Source organism: Anopheles maculipalpis, chromosome 3RL (assembly GCF_943734695.1).
Source record: "Anopheles maculipalpis chromosome 3RL, idAnoMacuDA_375_x, whole genome shotgun sequence".
In the NCBI taxonomy this organism is placed as follows: domain Eukaryota; kingdom Metazoa; phylum Arthropoda; class Insecta; order Diptera; family Culicidae; genus Anopheles; species Anopheles maculipalpis.
Window position 1 is genome coordinate 48,067,116 of NC_064872.1, and position 19,993 is coordinate 48,087,108.

At 40.0% G+C, this 19,993-nt stretch overlaps 1 protein-coding gene across 1 annotated transcript; it reads right to left on the minus strand.

Annotated features, from left to right (window-relative positions):
• Positions 1–10,276: 10,276 nt before the first annotated feature.
• On the minus strand, positions 10,277–18,575 carry LOC126563598 (plexin domain-containing protein 1). The gene is made up of 9 exons (XM_050220243.1): positions 18,420–18,575; positions 17,900–18,288; positions 17,581–17,820; positions 16,716–16,908; positions 16,366–16,587; positions 15,206–15,360; positions 15,063–15,135; positions 14,584–14,990; positions 10,277–10,397 (listed from the first exon to the last, which is right to left on the minus strand). The coding sequence occupies exons 1-9, from the start codon at positions 18,514–18,516 to the stop codon at positions 10,329–10,331; spliced, it is 1,845 nt and encodes a 614-aa protein (XP_050076200.1). The 5' UTR covers positions 18,517–18,575; the 3' UTR covers positions 10,277–10,328.
• Positions 18,576–19,993: the final 1,418 nt, after the last annotated feature.

The following is a 19,993-nucleotide window of genomic DNA, read 5'->3' on the forward strand; positions in this document are numbered from 1 at the left end:
CAAAGAGTAGTTCAATGACAAAAGTTTCAAATGTTCTATAAAGCAGTACACTCGAAAATGATTACTTCACTAGACAGATTAAAAAGTGCATAAACATGCATAAACATGTGCAAGGTAGTTGCAAGTCTTGACGAAAAAATAAATCACAAAAAAAACAATGACACTAACCAACAATAGAATATCTATTGTAAAGATTTACTTTAAAAATAAATTTTTGTTTCAACTGGGGAAGTACATCATTCTACCAGTAACGTGCAATAGAAGAAAAACATAGTAATTTATCATGTCTTCAACAAATTCAAAAATTTCATAAATCGAAATAAAAACGCGGTTCAGATTGTTGCACAGGAGAATGCATATTTGCTGAAATATATATTATGTTTTTCTTTATCTTTATATAGGCATATTGTAATATGTAATCGGTTTAAGTTGTTGAGTTCAATTATTTACCGCCTGGTTTATTTCTACCTGTGGCTCAACATTTCATAGTATGGTATTGTAATTTAATATTTTGCCAAATTACGAGTCTTACCACAGAACCACAACCAGTCGCATAACTCAATAGCAAATATGAATTATTTCACTTATGTTTCATTCTCTAATTTCATTATTTATTCCATTTTTGAAGATTCTTGAACTGCTATTCTATTCTATATAATTTTGTTAATCTAGTCGAATGAGCGTATGTGATATTTGATGGAATAAAAATACGATAAATAATCACTCAAATTTTTCGTAATCTGAGCACCAATTGTGTTATCGTGAAGCTAACCTAACTCTATAGTACATTGGTGGACCATAATCTTAATGAATGGATAGAATAATAAATTACATATGAATATTTGTTTCCAAGTTCTGTAGCAAACAAATAAAGTTGTCTTTCAAATTATTACATGGTTTGTTCTGCTTTAATTCCCTCACTATGGTTTTACTATAACCTCTCCTCTAATCAAGGTGATCAATTTGAATTTTAAATTGCACGCCCCAGAGTCGAACTGTAAATGATTGATCGTAGGTTTATGATGAGTTGAATCGAAAACTAGAACTGAAGCAAATTTTTGTGTTTTGTGCTTAAAACTTAGTTTATTATTACAAATAAAACGTAACATAAACAAAGTACATTAAAATAGAAAACATGCCAACGAGTACATGCCGTGCGCGGCAGACACGTCTGAGCCGGGTGCCGAATCATAACTGTATCATCGCCTAATGTTCTCGTTGCGTCGAAGGACTACGCATGAGAAAGAGACGACTGTTTGCGCTACACATCGTATGCTGTATGTTCCCTGATAACATCGAGTGTGCGGATAAGCTCTGGTCGCAGTGTCTGCAACACAAATCATTGTGAATGAAACATTGTGAAAAGTTTTGTAATATTTATAGCGTTTTATTTTGATGCGTAATGTTTAGTCGCTATTTTAATCTATTTTTTGTTAACATCTGTGGTGGATCTAACGGTGGGTGAAGATGAAGGACGTCTAGACCTCCGATGGCTGCCTTAGTAATAGGTGCCTAACACTAAGCGCCTCGTTTTAAGAAATCCAGATTGCCTATTACTGTCTTGACATCCTATGCATCATTAATCAACCAGCTCGACAAAAGGCTGGCTAAGAGACCTTGCAGGTTATGCCCTGTATTATTGCAACGAAAGGCTATGATCGTTGCACGGATTATGATATGACGATGATGTCTATGCGTAACACATTTTACATCACAATTGTAAAATTTTATTAAAAGGCGTTCATGTAACATTAAGTAGTGTGCGCTTGCGACTGATCGCTTCAACCGTCTTTTTTGACACTCTGTATCCCATCCCATACTGTTTAGGCTGACAGTTGACATAGGCGCATTTCAAGTTACAAAGTAACCGGCTCTTACTAATCGCGACTTACTTCGATGTCATTTTAGTGAACGACGTCTGTTATTCAACAGCTATAGCTGCTGAAGTTTTACAGTTTGTTGTGATATCGGTGGCCTGATATATTGACGATCACAACACAACGTAAACTACATACAATAAAACACTTATTTTATTCTATAACGTAAAAAATGTGCAGTGCCACCACACCACCCGAGTGCGCGCTTCGCTGGCTGATCTTCGACTCTCCTTCACGCATCCCGATCCCTTATCGAGATACTCATATCCCAGGACACTCGTGCCCATCAATCCGCGAGAGGCTTCTCACGGAGAGAGCGCGTGAGTGTCCGGTTACGTACGCACCCAACATGAAGCAATTAAATGATTTTATTCTATGTTGTGTCTTGGGTTTAGGGTGTCCGAGTTGATTATATTTAACATTTCATTTAAGACACAAACGAATAATACACTTTATTAGACCTAATTAAAATAACGCACGCACCACACGCAACACACCGAACGCTTAGCTATCTTCCAACTGAGTCTCTCGAATCCCTCTCTACCTTGTTGCTTATAGATTGCGCGCTGACCCGATCCTGCGGTCAGCGCCCTAGGACACTCACTCACACATCATGCACCTGGCAATTGCTTGCCCAAAGCTGAGTGTCTGGTCATCAGGTTGCACCATAACATTCTATAACTTGTATAAGTTATTTGAAAATCAACGGTCCATGAATGGCCCCTTGAAGCAATAATCTAGTTGCACATTAGCTCGTAAATTAAAGTGTACGACGTATACAATTATAAATGGCGGTCGAGTACATGTCAGGTTCAAAATAATTACAGACTACATTAAACTCACGGCATATTACAATAAATGGATCACAGGAGCCAAAACGACTACGGCGTTTATTTACGCCGAGTAATGATCTGGTGAACGTGTGAACAGTTATGCAGATTCGTCGCAAAATTTTAGATATGAGTGATTGCGTATCGGTCAGGATCTCCAATCACTCATCAGTTTTAGCCACCATGTGTAGGGGCGATGACACTTAGCGACGAAGAAGGTCGGAAGATAACTAGTTCCAGCATATGCTGGAATTTAGCGTAGGCTGCCTTATGCCTAACTGGGTCGAATCTCCTTGGTTTTTTTTATAGGAAAAGGTCCATTGGTATGAGTGTGACGAACAACTTGATGCTTAATCGGTTTGTTGTAATCCGGAGAGTTGAACAAACCTGTACAAGGTTTGTTCAAGGAAATGGTGTACGGCAGCGAGCACAAAAATATTAGGAAAAGATTCGCACTCCAAGTGAAACATTTGGAAACTTTACTCGAAAATTTGGAATAGGATTTACGTTTGTTACAACCAGGATATAGACTAGACTTTGTCAAAACTTCAAAATGGAATTGAGAATCATTGATACATCCGCACCGCTATCTGTAAGAAAGTTGAGTTTGGAAACTTCATCATGAAGAAAAAGACGGCATGAATATGAGAATTCTCCAACAGATTCGGTATCTGACCACAAACCAATATGGATATGGATATGGAATATGGCACCGCTTAACAGCTCAGCTAGATAATTCTTAGTATCCGCTGTTCGAAAATGACGAGTGCATTGGCGTCCTGCGTCAGCATATTCCAAGGCTTGTACCCGAAGAGAACTACCGGACGTATCAATGTTTTTGGAGTCTTCTGAATCGCAGGAATTTGAGGAGTCCGTAGTAGGTACGATTTCCCTCAACAATGCACTTTTGGATTTCGTTGTTTACATTGATACGTCTCGCACACCGCGACAGATGTCCGTCCGACGATGTAGATGTCATCCGCGAAGTCAAGGAATTGGGTGAAAATCGTGCCACGGATATCGAAGCCCGCGTTTCCAATGACACCCTCCAATGAGATGTTGAACAACAAACAGGAGAGTCCGTTCCCTTGCCTAAAACTCCGGTTAGATTCGAACGATTTTGCTGTCGGAATCGTTCGAAACTCACCTCACTGCACGCCATTCATAGTGGCCCTTAGTAGCCGTACCAGTTTCCCAGGGAATGCGTACTGCTGCATGGTGATCCATAGTTCGGTCCGATCTATGGTTTCGCAGGCCAACTTGAAGTCAATGAACAGGTGGTGCGTAGAGTTCTGGTGTTCCCGGCATTTTTTGGAGCATCTGCCGTAGAGTGAAGGTTTGGTCGGTTGTCGATTTGCCTCCAACAAATCCAGCTTGGTAGCTTCCGACGAAATCTGTAGCAAGGGGCTCAAGTCTGCAGAAGAGTATTCAGGACAGGATCTTATAGGCAGCATTCAGGACTGTGATGGCCCGGAAGTAAGCACTCCGTCACCACTCGTCCTTTAGTTCTTCCTGATTCCAAATCTTAACAATCAGCCATCAGAATGCAGTAAGCCTCTCCGAGTCCATCTTGAAGAGTTCGGCCATCAGCCCATCGCTGCCAGCTGATTTGTTACATTTCAGCTGTTTGATGGCACTGATGACTTCGTCCAGGGATGGCGGGGGTACCTCGTCATCGCCATGCTGGCTGTCGTAGTTCTGCACTCCTCTGCTTCCTGCGCCTAGTTCGGTGCCCCCTGCATCTACTCCGTTAAGGTGTCTGTCGAAGTAGCACTTCCACCTGTTGATCACCTCGTCCGACAGGATATCTCCTTCCTCGCTGCGGCACATAGCGATCATGGGAGTAAAACCGCCTCATGCCGCATTCGACATCCTGTAGACCCTGCGAGACCCCCGACTGGGATAGCTGCTGCATCATTTGCTCGTTCGACTCTTCGAAACTCCGCTTCTTGTCCTGGAAGAACCGGGTCTACTGCCTCCTCAGTCGACTGTAGTGTTCCACGTTTTGCCGGGACTCGCGCGGGAGCATGCGGGTACGCGCTGCGTTCTTCTCGGATAGTGCTCGCCTGCACTCATCATCAAACCATTCCTTACTCTGTTACGAGCCACGCGACCAATTGTTCTCGGCTGTGCTGCTGATGCCTTGCTCCACCATATGGCAGTGGTCATAGTGGGACATCGCCTCAGTGGTCTAGTCTTCCGGTAGCGCTTTCCCAAGCGTATTTGCAAAATCACTCGCCACATCAGCTTGCATCGGCCGATCTATGTTGAGCCGTGGGGTGGGCTGATAGCGCGAGTTAAAGTTTTTCGGATTCAGTTAAGGTCTGAACGCTTTGAGTTACGAATGGGTTACGACTAACTTGCTTTACTTATTTCATTAACAACGATCCTAGTCTTAACCCACTTCTAAAACAGTGTGTGTGTGTGTGTGTTTTTTTTTTATTCTTACGCGGAGAGGAAATCGCCCGCATTCCAGCACCAACTGCTTCCCATTTTTTCCTTATTCCTTTTCAGCTGCATCACTTGCGTGAGATTTTACGTCGTCAGCACCACTCCGCAGCTCTGCACCATATCGACGCGCTCCTCGCGGAACCGCAGGCAAACAAACTGGACATGTTCTGCGTCCTCCACCATCTTGCTGCACCAGCACACCACGGGGCATTGGCATGCTTGAACCGGTGCAGGTAGGACTTGAAACACCCATGACCGGAGAGAACCTGCGTGATGTAAAAGTTAATCTCTCCGTGTTTCCTCCCTACCCACAACGTGAGGGCTGGGATAAGGGTATGGGTCCATCGTCCCCTGACACAACTGTCCCATCTGCTTTGTCACTTCCGCATCGTCCCCTGCTGGATCGCTGGTCTCACAGCACCGGAGATGCCACCTCCTGCCACCTTCCGTCGATAGAATTCAGCCTCTTACTCCTACAAGCACGTGGGCACCATCCCCGCAATCACCGCGACTGCTTCCAAGGATATCGTCCGGTATGTACAGGTTACCCGTATAGCAAGTAGCCTATGGTCCCTTCCGATCCTCTCCTGGTACGTTGTGGCGCTCAGGACATCTGCCCACGTTGGTGCAGCGTACCCTAACGTAACCGTAACTCTCACACGCATATTCGACATGTGCTTTGAAGGAAAGCCGGTCGTCCAGCATCACTCCCTGGTATTTCGACTGCCGCTTCGCGATGATCTGGAACTCACCTATCAAGATAGACGAAGATTGGCTCTGCTTGTGGCTGCTCACCAGTAGATACTCGGTTTTGTGGTGAGCAATCCCGAGCTTATGCTGCCTCATCCACGACTCTATTCTACAACAGGCATCGGCCGCAAGGACCTCCACATCGCCTGCGTCTTCCCCAAGTACAGTTAAGGGGATGTCATCGGCAAAGCCAATGAGTTCTGCACCTTTGGGGAGGTCGAGTTCCAGCAGCTCGTCGTACATAATGTTCCAAAGGGTAGGCCCCAGAATGGAGCCCCGTGGAACACCTGCAGTTATGGCCTTGCTCTCCTGGCCCCGCTTTTTGCTTTCCGCGACCTCAGGTGGCGTTCGCAGGATTTTGGAGCTTCTACCAAAGAAAACACCAATGTCCTTCATCGCCGTGCCCAGAGGATTATTGCTGCCCTCGTTCGCACTCATCCTGTATGCGACATAACAGGATGACTGCGGGCAGAAGCTTCCCAACCACCACTTGTAGACGGGATTGCTGAACGATGATCAGCTGATCCTGTCTTCACGCTCACTAGAACACACGCCCGTTCACTAAGTATGCGCCGACCTGCTGGCCAAGCGCTCTTTGTTCACGAAAAAAAATCCCCGGCACTACGCACGGTGCACCACTTATACTTTCACAAACTTACAATCAATCTTATCTCGTGCGCGAAATCAAAACAAAAAATATCAGTCTCGATACCAAATTCACGGTGATAGGAACGTTTTCAGCCGGAGCCGGCCCTTCATAAATGAGTGAACGTACTCTCTTCATGTTTGCACCTCTTTGTCAAATTTAGATTTTTTCTCAGCATCTTTAACACTGTCGTAACTGGCTTTAATGGATTTCAGAACCGCTGGGTCTTTTTCGGTCCACTCCTGGCCATCAAAATATACACAGGTATACGCTTTTGTTTGCGACCTACAACACATTTCCCAGAGAAAATTCCTGTGTTCGTAATCCTTATGCCACCAATAACGCCTTTAGCATCAATTCTGAGCACAATATCAGCACCATCCACCAGCTTGTCTAAAACAAGACATTCGATAGGAGTTGAAAATCCGCAACACTCGACCAGTATATTCGCAATGCATTTACACGAAACTCATTTATTATTTATCGTCACTATAGTCACTAGCGGAGCAAAATCCGTAAGTTTACAAAGCTGAGGCGCGATGATAGATTTCCCGCAACCAGTATCAAGCAGATCCTTTGCTTGCGCTCTATTTACAATAACGCCGTAGAACTCCCTTTTCTGTTTCCCGCAGGACATTCACGTCGTAGGTGCCCTGCCTGTCCACACAACCAACACACTAGCCATTGCTTAACATGTTTGCACTTCTTAGCATCATATTGACCACCGCAACGAGGGCATGGTTGTTTTGCTGCATCTTGATTATGTGACACACTTTGCCGTTTCTGAATCGCCACCGCAACGAGGGCATGGTTGTTTTGCTGCATCTTGATTGAATGCCACCGCTGCCATACTGTCTATACCATCACCTATACCGTTGCTTCCATACCACTTTCCATACACATGGAGGAGAGTTCGTGTTGATAACAATGTCTGCCATAGTGTGCAACACTCTTTTCACTGCAACAGGCAACCCATGACAATATTGCGCTTGCGAAACTTTTTCCCCCTTTATTCCTGCGTCGTTAATAAGCCGGCATAGCTTTTGGTAATATTCCTCTGGCGGTTCACCACACCATTTGGATCCGATGAACGGAGCATAAGCTTCACCTGGATCTGAACCGAAGGCTTTCTGAAGCGCCGCTTTGATCGCCTTAGCACCTTTCTTCTTATCACCACTGAGCTGATCGAAAACAAGGGCAACACCACCTTCTAAGAACAGCGGCAACAGCACTGCCATATTTTTGACTTAACTAAGTGCAGCAACTCTCTCAAATTGGTTTAACCAGCCGACAACATTACCTTCACCCGACTTTTGAAGGACTTTTTTTTATTCATAAAGGACGGCCAGGCCGTATTGCTTACCCGGGAAGGACTTTACAGCGTTGAAAACCCGAATTTCCGCTCAAGCCGTCATTTTATTTCGATGCCGAAATAGTTTGTAGATAAGGTTGCGTGCGCGCACTTTTATTCCCTCTTGCTGACTGACTTCTAACCCAGGCACGCGCTTCTTCCGCCTGCTTACCAGGTAGGCGCCTTTGACCAGGAACGCCGTACCGAGTTCATGCTTTTCTCCACCGCTTTGCTAGATTATGCAATCACTGAAATAGGGGCGCTTCGTTACTCCTTTCCAGCGCACCTCCTGAAGTCCTACTAATCCGAAGACAAAAAGTAAAACAAAGAAGTACGTACAATTGATGAACAATAAATGGGAAAGCATGATAACCAAAAAAACTCATTGGACTTTTTCGTCTACTATGTATATATTTATATTATGATGACATTTAAATGATTGCCATTCGTATGTAACTAAAACCTAAAAGGCGTTCCACACGAAGCGCAACACGCAGCGCAGCTATGATTTTTCTAAAAAATGCTGTGAGTTTTGTGTGGAAATGTGTTAAAAATCGACAGCATTTTGTTCGCAAAATCACAGTTGCGCTTCGAGTTGCGCTTCATGCGGAACGCATTCAACATACATATCCGTTACAATGAATTAATATATTTATGGTGATTTTGTTGAAGCTCTTGTTCAAGGTCTTTTTCATCCGAATGTGTGGGTTTTTTGTTTGTTTGTATGAACTCGTATTTTATGCGTATGAGTATTTCCATTACTATCTCCGTAAGGCACAATTTCTATTCGATCTACTTTTTTGTTTGTGTCTATTGGTCTTTATCGATATTTTCTCACCAAATAAAAGCGGCATGAGACCATTTGTCATACTAACAAAATATCTATTAACGTATGTCTTTTTCTTATGTCTTCACAAGTATTTCATCTATGTCTTATAATTTGCTTCCCATGCATTAAATTCGCAAGCATACCAGGCAATCATTGAAGAGCAACAGCTCATTTTTATAATTGACATGGTTCACTTACATGCTGTTTCTAATAATTTCTGTCTCAATTCTGTTCCGTTTTGCAAAAACTATGATTATTTTCGGTTAAATTCTCATAACAATCCTTATTATGATCTTGCGAAAGAGAATTGTAAAACGGCAAGGTAGCTTTTTTTTAATGTAAAACAAAAAAAGTGTTGGTGAAATTATTTAGTGCCCTGAACATTCACCTTCAATAATTCAGTAGTGTTAATAGTATATATTATTGCACCTTTCTACCACTTGGAATAGGACGGCTTCACGAAAACGCACATTGCGTGTTAGGAAAAAAAGGAAATTTTTGCAACACAAAGATTCAGCAAGCTTCATCGACTCATTTTTATCACTATTTTATAACAATTTAACGATAGTTTATGCACAATAGCTTAATAAATGTTGCATGAACTAAAGATTCACAGTAACCATTTTAGTTTTTTCTCATTTTCAATTAGCTTTGCTGTTTTTGTTTTGTTTTGTTTTTTTTTTTAATGAAGGCTCCTAGACTTTAATTTTTTATTGTCGCATTTTAGAAAGAAAGTAATTAAGATCATGTGTTTTTAAAGCATAACAAAAAACTGTATCAAATGCAACAAATACGTATCGAAACTACATTTCGAGTTGAGCATTTTGCAATGGTCAGTAGAAACCAACGAATCGTTACATTTCTGTTTTCCATACCAATTTCTGTTATTGTAGTAGTTCTGTTAATATAAATTACTATAAGCATGTAATAAATTGCGCTCGCTATTTTATAAATTTAAAACAAGTTGCATTATGATTCAAACGTAGTTCTTTGAAAAATTTATACAATTTTTATGAAATGGGTTTACACAAACTTGAAGTATAAAACTGTTAGAATTAGCTATGCAATGGATTTAAAAATTGTTTGCCCGGTAGACTTACTAGAGTACGGGTGTATTATCCACGCAATTTTTGAATTAGGCGTCCGGTTTTTAACGTGCGTAACTGCATTTAATCGCTTCTTGGATCAAAGGAGAGTAATTGCCATAACTAACCCGCTATCGAATTACCTGCTTGTAATGCTGAATATTTAGCTACCGGTAGGCAAAGACCCCCTGAGCTTGTAGTGTCAAACCAAGTCAAGTATAAGAAGAATAGCTTGTTCATTAGTTGATTCTGATCAAGTTTCAACGGTACTGTTGGTTGGTAAAGTCCTGGTTCAGTTTTGCACACTTGGATTTTTAAAAAATCCAACTATAAAACTATAAAATAACAAGCTAACAACATATTACCATGCTATGCTGCTGATTCCCTCGGATACGTACTTTTGAGAAGTGAAGAACTGCAAATTGGGAAAACGAATATAAAAATAATGCGCGACGAGATGAATTGGACGGAATATTTCGTAGACATCGGGTTCAACGTAAGTCGCATTCTCACATGTGGATGGAAGCTGCCGTATACCGTGCCTCGCCACGCCGCCATAGCCACTTGTTAGGACGATACTGCAAAGAAACATACGAAGTTATATTACAATATTTATATTTGACCCTTTTTTTTATTTAATGAACCGCATGGTGTACCTTTAAAGTGGTACAACAAACAAGCAATTACATGAATTTTAACGCGGAGGGAAAATTAACATACAATAGTAGGTCTCACAAGACGCATGTAGTTTAAAACTGCGGTGCGAGACATTTCCGGTTGATGGCGATCAAAAATAGCGTAAATACACACGGAGCATATATAAAAAAGGATCAGAGACGTCAAAATGGGTTCGGCGATCTTTTACGTCCGAACATCGATCTTGCACGAAGCGATCTCGGTGGGACGTATAATGTTGGCCTTAGCGGGCTGCCAAACAACTGAAGCATATGCCATCATATGCCTATTGCACCGAAACACATTTTTCATACGGGTGACAGCGAAGCGCGTTAGAAAAATGTCACAAACTACGGGCAGAGTGTTGTCATAATGTAGCTAACGGCGGTAGGAATACCAGATGATTTCCGCTTAGCGTTGACGAGCTACTATAGTGCGTGAGCGCGAACCTATGTACGTCACTGATAACAGGTGAAAGTGCGCTACGTTATAATTGCTTCATGAAGCGAGACAACTACAAGACACCTATTCATTGCATTTTTATATATTTATTATTTATAACCGAGCATGACCCGGATAAGGCAAAGAATAAGGAGTAAATGCGTAATTATTAATGTTCATTATCCAGTCACACGTGGTGTTTACAATACGGGGACGTACCGTCGTGCTTAGTAATAAATGAAAAATATATTTAATTTTTTTTCATTTGCATCCGTTCAATTGTCAAAAACATTTAATTGAACGTTCATATACATTTCCACAAGTGTAATGTAACAAATATAGGTTACCTACATTATGGGTGAATCATTTTAAAATAAGAGAGAGAATATTAAAGAACAAAATTAAAATGAATGCCCGTTGGTTGAGTGATCAATTTTCAAAAAAAAAATTCAAAATAATGTTTGGACGCAAGTTTAGTCCTATTCTTCCTTACGTCAAACAAGTCAGATAATGGTGTAGAAGGTCTAATCAATCATTCTTCTACTTCTTCTTGGCTTAACGACCGCCGGCGTGACCTAGTACCATCTAATCTCTAACTAGACTTATTGAAACCTTGTAGTTGGATAGTCACACTTTACTACGTGATTACTCGCCGGCTGGTTTCGAAATCAAAAATTGCTCCGATAACCCTTAAACGAACCATCGCACATTTAGCTTTGTGTGCAGCAAAGCTAGGTAGCAATCTTTACACAAAAGTGAAGGTAGGTTTTCCATCTACATCAATCATCGTGTTTTGGACAGAGTCTATAGAACTGGAAAACCTTTGTTACGAACCACGTGTCTTACATTCAACAAGCTACGGAAATATTCAATTTTCAACACGTACCAGGATGTGACAACCCTGCAATTTTGGCTGCAAGTGGATGCTTTGGCTCCGAGCTTATACATGAAATGTAATGGAGGCATGGCCCAAACTGGCTATCATTTCTATGTCTGACCTCAAATGGCACAGCATAGTATCTCACGTAGCTGTTGAATCACCATTTTGCAACCAGTTTCATCGATACTCTTCAATAACAAAGCTCCGACCAATGGTTGGATACTGGATACAGTACTTTAAAATCCTGCAAAAGAAAATGTCTCCAGCCAGAGTGCTGTGGAGAGCGTTAATTATGGAGAGCGTGCTATCATCCGGTGATAATTCTTCCCGGAAAGCACCCGTACTCCGATCTCTTAGCTAATTATTACCATCGTCTGTGCTAATTAGTGCTGTGGAGAGCGTTAAGTCGTCCGGTGATAATTCTTCCTGGAAAGCACCCCTACGCCGTTCTCTTAACTAATTGTTACCATCGTCAATTATTACATGCTGTCCCTCAACTCATGCTTTGAACGATCCATCGAAACTGTTGGATACAGTCGAAACTGTTATGACAGAAATCTTGTAAAACAGAGTTACCACAAATGTTTCACATGTTTACGAGCCAAACCCATATTGCTTTTGTCAATGATGGCAGATCTACCACCACCGAGGGAGATTACTGCTAGGCTGTTTTCCATCAGTGGGATTGATTATTGCGGTCCTGTGTATGTTAAGGACACACACTATCGCGCTACTCCCACCAATGCCTTTCTTGCTATCTTCACTTGTTTCACTACAAAGACTATTCATATAGAACGACCAAAGCATTTCTGCTCATGTGATTTATCGCCCTTACTGTATTTGTTTCCGAGCTACATTCGGACAACAGGACCAACTTCAAGGGAGCTGCTAATGACCTCAACATACTTTCCAATTTCTGCACTCTGATGACCACCAAATGAACCATCATTCCACCACAGGCGCCATATTTCGGTAGACTCTGGAGTTCGCTGTTAAGTCGGCCAATCTGTTGCGCACTATGAGCACTTCATTCTTCTCCTTTGAGAAAATGATGACGAGACTTGCGGATATTGAAAAATGTCTCAACTCTCGTCCCATCTCTCCTATGCCTGAAGATTCTTGTTAGCTGACGTCGTTAACACAGCGACACCAGGCGGGCTCAAACCTGCTATTACTTTCTTCAATCAATATGACGCAGATTCCGACTAACCGTCTTAAGCACTGGCAAATCATTCACCAGCAACTAGTGCAGTTCTGGAAACGGTGGCACATATAATATTTGCAGAAATTGGAAGCGTGTAATAAATGGTTAAACCAGAGAAAAGAGCATATCAGGGCAACTGAACATACTTCATGTAAATAACGTTCAGCCCTCTAGATGACCATTAGCGTGAATTACGAAGATTCATCCAGGGAAGGACATTTTCATTCAGGTAATATCTACGAAGACTAGCAAGGGAAACGAATTACCGTAAAAAATATGACTCATTTCAGAGATGGACAGAATAAAACCAACCGAAAGTAATATGTAATAACTTCTAGGAGGTAGGATGTTGGACCTAGGAGATGTCAACGCTATGTAGGCCAAAAGGAATCACGTTACAACCCGTCAACTGTCAGCGAATTGAGCGATCATTTTTTAAATAAAAACCTTCAGTTACGATCGATCAGTTCAAGTGCATCTCCGCCATTCAATCATCTAGCAATCTTGCCAAATTCCCGGCACGGCACCAAAGCACAACATATTTAGTTAACAAATTCCATTATTCGTGTTTCTAAAAGCTTTTGAGTGGCGTGTAATATTGAATTATTTACACTTAACATGGTGTTAGTACAGTTTTTCATCGCGTTTGCAGCTTAAAAAAGATGAAAACCATATTATTTTAAATAGAATCAAGTTTTCCTCTCGAACATGTTTCAATCTATACATGATTTTGAGAAACGGTATGAACAACGAGATCTTGATGTTGGTTTTAATGAAATGAGGAAAACAGCATTGCAACAACTATGATAAAGCTTAGTTTGCGTCTTGGGATATGCCCAATTGTAATTGTTTGTTAGTTACAGTGAAAGGAATAAATTAAGACCACTTTTATATACGATTTTTTAACCGCTGCTTTGATAGTTCTACTTTGATACAATGTCCTTCAGTATTGTAACCTAGAAGGTTACAATGTTAGCAATGTTGTATTCGTTCATAAGTGACTAATCCAGTGTAATAAATAAAACCAGACAAAAATTTCATAATTGATCCAATTATAGGAGCGTATTTCCAAAACGATCAACTTATAATTCACACAAAAAATTAAGCCAATTCGTTTAAATTTGGCTTCGAGAACTCATTTGTACGTTATGTGCAATAACCCATGATCTTAAACTATTTCCCGAAACTGTATTTATAATAGCGAATGCCCTTGATTATTTTTTTTATTTATAATTAATAATGTCATCGATTTGACATTCTAGATGAGAGCCACTTTAGTCTTCAAAATTGATCTAAAATAGATTATGAATAAAGTTTTTTTGCTGCTCTTTAAAGGAGTATATCGAAGCGTTTAAAGGAGTATATCATAAGGGACATAAAATAAGACTACAAACCTTTTTCGATTTCGCAATCTTGAAATTGGAAACGAAGGCAATGTAACAGCATTGAAAGCATTTAAAAGAAATTCAATGTAAAACATGTTAGCCACTCATCTGTTCTATACGTTAGTAAATTTAGTAAATTTGGAATAAATGTAAAATCATCCTGCATTCTATGTACTTACCCTAATTAGCAGCTGACCACTCTTTGTGTGTGGGTTTCGATATGCATATAACACCCAGCAGCCGGACATTAGCAGCATCCCAAGGATAATCAGCATAGAAACTAGCAACTTATTGCTTGACCCACTGTGCATGTCTGATGTGTGATACACATGTGCCTTGTTGACGAATTCATCGTTTTTGGATCCTCGGTAAATATCACTTCCATTCAGCATAACACCGTTTGGAGCGGTGTTTTGGTCCAGTTTCCGATCTTGTGTGGGCTGCTGATTATCCCGAACGTTGTTGGTGGAATTGTATCTGTTGACGTTTGGTTTGGTTGTTACTTCAACCGATTCTCCATAGTTATTGCCTTTTTGACCAAGAGGCGGACATTTGAATGCTTCGAAAATCATTGTGTTTTCACATCCTACAAGAGCAGAAGATAATATTCTCTATTAGAACAAATGGCTTCAATTTACTACGTTTTTAATGTGTGTACCTTTATGTACCCAATCTTGTCTTTTTCGATCGGTACCAGTAGAACACCGATTAATCGTCGGACACCATAAACACTGAAATTGTAGTGACACAATATTTGAAACATTATGATAGTGCCACGTCCATTAATGCACACTAATTTACCTCGAAGTCAGCTCCTTCGTGAGTGATGCAGGATGCACAATCTTTGAACGAAAAACAGGTAGGCAGAGCTGTTAACGTGATGATGGTATCATTTTGTACTTCAGTTTGACCGAAATTTACTCGATGGTATTCGTATATCGTTTTCTGCTTTGTACCTGTAATAAAAAAAAAGTGTGGATTTTTATAAATACCAGTAAAACCTCAGCTTGTTTCATGTTGCGCTGTAGCTCACTGTAGCTCACAGTAAAAGGGCTGAATTAAACACTTATATTTTAATTGACAACATATATAATGAGATCGATTACATATCGAATAGATTAAATATCGCGCCGTGCAATTTGGATTTAATTACGAATTGCACTTCCCAATAAACTCTAGAAACCCTCTATTCACTCCAGAATACAAATTATAGAAATCTGTCAGTATGATCGATATATTTTAGTACAATGTGAAACTAAAGTCTCTAATCAATCAAGCATGAATGCAGTCAAGAATTGACAGAATGTAATTATTCATAAGACCTGACGGTATACATCTCAAATAGGAAAAAAAACCTGAACTTAATCAGTTCCGCATCATCACAGTCGAACGCTACATTGCTTGTCATGTTCCAGTGAATTGAGTGGTGTAAAGCTTAAAATTCAAATGCCTAAAATCCAAAATTTGTGTTAAGCAACAATTCAAATGCCGAATGGCCCCTGGACATGATTCGGGGGTTTATTCCGAATGGGATTCAATTTGTAGCATTAAATTAATTACGAAATGGTACACCAAAATGGTAGTTTGGGTAAATGTAGCTCGTAACAACGATTAGACATGAGCGTCATCTTTCAAAATTTATGCATGTACTATAGTGAACATTGTTTTGTACCGAAAACAAACGTACTATTTAAATAACTGTGAACTTTTCTGTTTTATTTCCTAATATGCATTTAAGGGTATAAATGCAATCAAGTTGTGGATTACCCTTGGAACGCCAAGGAGGCTGGCGCTAACTCTAAAATCGGACCGAAGTAAAACACAGACCAAGAAAAAGAAAAAGAATTTGCTCCTGGGAAGTTTTTCATAACCAAGATGCTCTGCATGCCACGTAGAAATATTACACCGAAGTAACAGGTCGTACTTAAAATGCTTCAATGAATGTTGAAAAGTTTACTTACGCATTATAGTTTTATCAATGATGTACGCATCCGAAAGTCCTATCTTAACTGGGTGATTTTTGGTAAGCGGGTTTTCAAATATCTGTTGGATACTGATGGGAATTTTTTTGTATGCAAACACAACATCTCCCGATTTGTTCAGCGTGACACTGAATGTAAATGTTCCGTTGTTTGGTCGATCCTGAAGAATAACATTTTCCCAAACAACGATGAAAGTTTCACCTAAAATAAAAAGAAACAAGTTTATACGATTGTTATATGCTTATTAGATTCATAAGTTCAAGAGTATTTAAAGTAAGAGTATTTAAATAACACTTTGGTGTGCTATCTAATTATGACTATTTCGTTACCATCATCACGATATTTCACGAGGGAGCTACTGGACAGTGCCGTATCAAAATTTGCCATTAAAGGAGCTATGTACTGCGTTGATGCCAGCCAGGAATGCACATAGTCTCCTGTATAGAGGAACCCTCCGCTTGCAATTGTAATATTTCGAATGGGAAAACCGTAGAATGGAAAGTCGAAAGAAAGAAGCATGGTCTAGAAAGATAAAAGCCATAAAATAAAGATGTAATAAAGAGCCGTTGTTACGTTTGACATAAGGTGATTGAAAAAGTATACTCGTTAAATTTCGATTACCAACTGTATTCATTGTTGTAAGAATTCACAACAAAGTCGTGGAGTCTTTGGGACGTTTTATTATATGATATTGCGCAAAGTCAGATCTTAAACCGGCCTAAACCGGTAAGCTTGCATTAACAAGAATAGAATATAATTTGACTACAAACATTAACAGTTATACATATTTAAGTAGGTAGCATCGGGAAAACACCTTTCCGGCATTTGATATAACCAGGAATACAAAAGGATTTTAACAGTTATGGTCATGCGGACACAACGACATAATTGCTCTATAACCCACACACCAACAAAATAAATCACAAAAATAAAAAGCTAAACAAAAGTTTTACATTGTACATGTCATGTCATTGTTCATACATAGAATGGAAAGTGTTTATGCTACCAGTGCAATATGTTGTGTAATCTTGGGTGGTAGCTAAAATTAAGTGAGTTTTGCATAACGCGAAAAAAAACGTTATCCGTATCCTTCCAATGCACAATGAAGAACATACCATATGAAGACACCATTTACCATAGTAAAAAAGTGAATGTAAAATGAAATATGATAGGTTAAAGAAAAAGATACATTACTGTCGCTCGGCGATGGGAATTGGAGAGCAGCATATTGACGGTTAGGTTCGCGGTTATCTTTTTCCAAAATTCTTCACTCATCGCTTTATCGGTGGACCAGTTGCTCTTATAGTACAGATGATTCTCTTCAATTGTCTTTGTTATATTATGTTCTTGCAGCGTACTGTTTAATTCAGCTTCAGTACGTTCGATCGTATCGATATTGATTGCATCGCTGATTGGATCACTTCCGGGAGATTCCTGCAACGATTATAGAAGATTATTACAGTTGGATTCAATGAAACCAATGTTATCAAACTGGCAGTAATGAAGCACTCACTTGTACTACAGATGTATTTAGTCCGGACGTGCCCAGCAATTTTGTCGAAGTATTGAGAGCAGTTTTGTTAACACTGTCACCATCGATCGCGTACTCTTTGCGCTGTCCCGTACCATTAACTCCAAGCAAATGTGTAGTTTCCTCGTTTATGTTCACAGCACCAGGCAATAGTTGGGACTTTTTTGTGTTTAATTGTTCCTGGTAAAGTTTTACCTTGGAAAAACTTTTCTTGTTCTCATCCAACGGCACAACTGATCTGTTCGATGTTGCACCTCCCATCTCTGGTTCGGTGACAGTGTCACTTTTTTTACCCGGAGCTGGAACCGATACGGGTACTGAAAAGCTGCTACCTAGCTCTGTTAAATCGGTCTGCAGATATTTTCGAGGCACTAGAATGAACCGGAATGGAGAATGAAATGTAGAAATGTAGTAACGTAGAATGTACTACGCATTGTATGTCCGAAGTTGCCAACATTTCGTTGCATTTTAGCTTATTTTGAGGGTTAACATCAGTTATTACCTTTAACACATACATATTGCTGGTAATGCGACAACAGTATTAACCAGAATAGAGAATTACTAACAAAACATATTATTCTTCTCGAAGCAGTCGCCATTTCTGTTCGCCACCTTTATCACCACCGTTCGCTACGTTTCGGATGAGCAGGAACGGCTATGTTGCTTATTACGAGCGATTAAAACAGGAGAAAAAAAAATCGATTCGCAATCCGATTTAGCTAGCAGCTGGCTTTGACTGCTTTTTTACAAACGATGTGCCGATATAACACGCTTATATCGGCTTTTACTTCACTACACACTTTCGTACTACCAAACAAATCATTCGGTGTTTCCTTAAGTTGACGCGTGTTCAATCTATCCTTCATTTAATTATGTACACTCTTCAAAATTTCTTCTGGATTCTTTTTTACATCCTATTTACATCACCTTTTCTGTAATGAAATCACGTTTATCCGTGTTGATTGGTCGCTTCGATTATTCGTGCTCGGATGTTACAAAATCGAGCAGCGAGTTCGAAACCATGTTTTTGAATTCCTAGTTCAAATTTCTTTTTTCTCAAAAAAGAGAAAAAGGGTTTGCAAAATAAAAAAAAAAATAAAACGATTTATGAACTCCATAAACTAGTATTAATCTGTTTTTACACTACAATTTGTACAAATGAATGAAGATGACATGTTTAAAAAAACCTTGCAGGCTATTTCGTCAGACAAATTCATGTCACAACGTCAATTAACTAATTCTTTTAAAAGCTTTAATTGAACAGGTCTAGACTTTGAAGTGCGAAAATGGAATAAAAAGATTAGCAAAAAAACAGTTTCAGAATGTTTCCTACTTTACTTTCTATCGGTTATTTTTAAACTTCGTGGCAATTATTAACGTGTTACCTGTTCAAAACTTTTTTACTTACGACGAGCAAAACAAAATGCTAGGATCTCAAACCCAAATCGAACACATTGCCATGTTGAGATGAAATTTGATAAGCACATATTCTAACCAGGAGATTTTGATAGTGATATCTGAATGTACGTAACATATGAACATAATTTGGACATAGCACTGCCAACACGAGAGAAAGCATAACAAATGCACTTCGGTGATAGGTTGAAGGCTTAGCTTTACAAATGCTCAAGTAAAAAGCCCTTCATCATGTTAAGCAGGGTACGATTCATTCGTTTTCTCGCGTAACAAGTAAGCCAAGTGACGTTGAAGGTATAGGGAGTAATTGAGACGATTTTGTACATAAAGTGCCACGCCTTGCAACAGTTTAACGACATTGCACACTCTTACTTAGAAGCAACGCATGTTTGCGAACAGTTGATGTCTGGTCTATGACGAACTCAACAAGGTCAAAACATGCTATGCTGCAGCTGGTCGAATGCTGCATTTAATTTTGCTGCAGCCACGGTACAGTTCTTGCACTGAAACCGGTTAGGGTTGATAATGCATGATCAGGGTAGTTTGCTGCGTTTGAATCATAATAACAATATCCAACAAATCGTTTAGCGAGAGCAGTGGAGCTGTTTTGGGTGCAAGTTGAAGCACATAAAAATGATTAATATATCGTTAACATGATAT

Bases quoted from the DNA above. Each gene is read 5' to 3' on its own strand.
- LOC126563598 (XM_050220243.1), bottom strand. From the start codon at position 18,516: ATGGCGACTGCTTCGAGAAGAATAATATGTTTTGTTAGTAATTCTCTA. The intron at 14,991-15,062 runs GTACACACATTA...CTGCTCTTGTAG, and splicing joins ACAAGATTGGGTACATAAAG to GATGTGAAAACACAATGATT. The intron at 10,398-14,583 runs GTAAGTACATAG...GTTTCTTTGCAG, and splicing joins GTGGTCAGCTGCTAATTAGG to TATCGTCCTAACAAGTGGCT.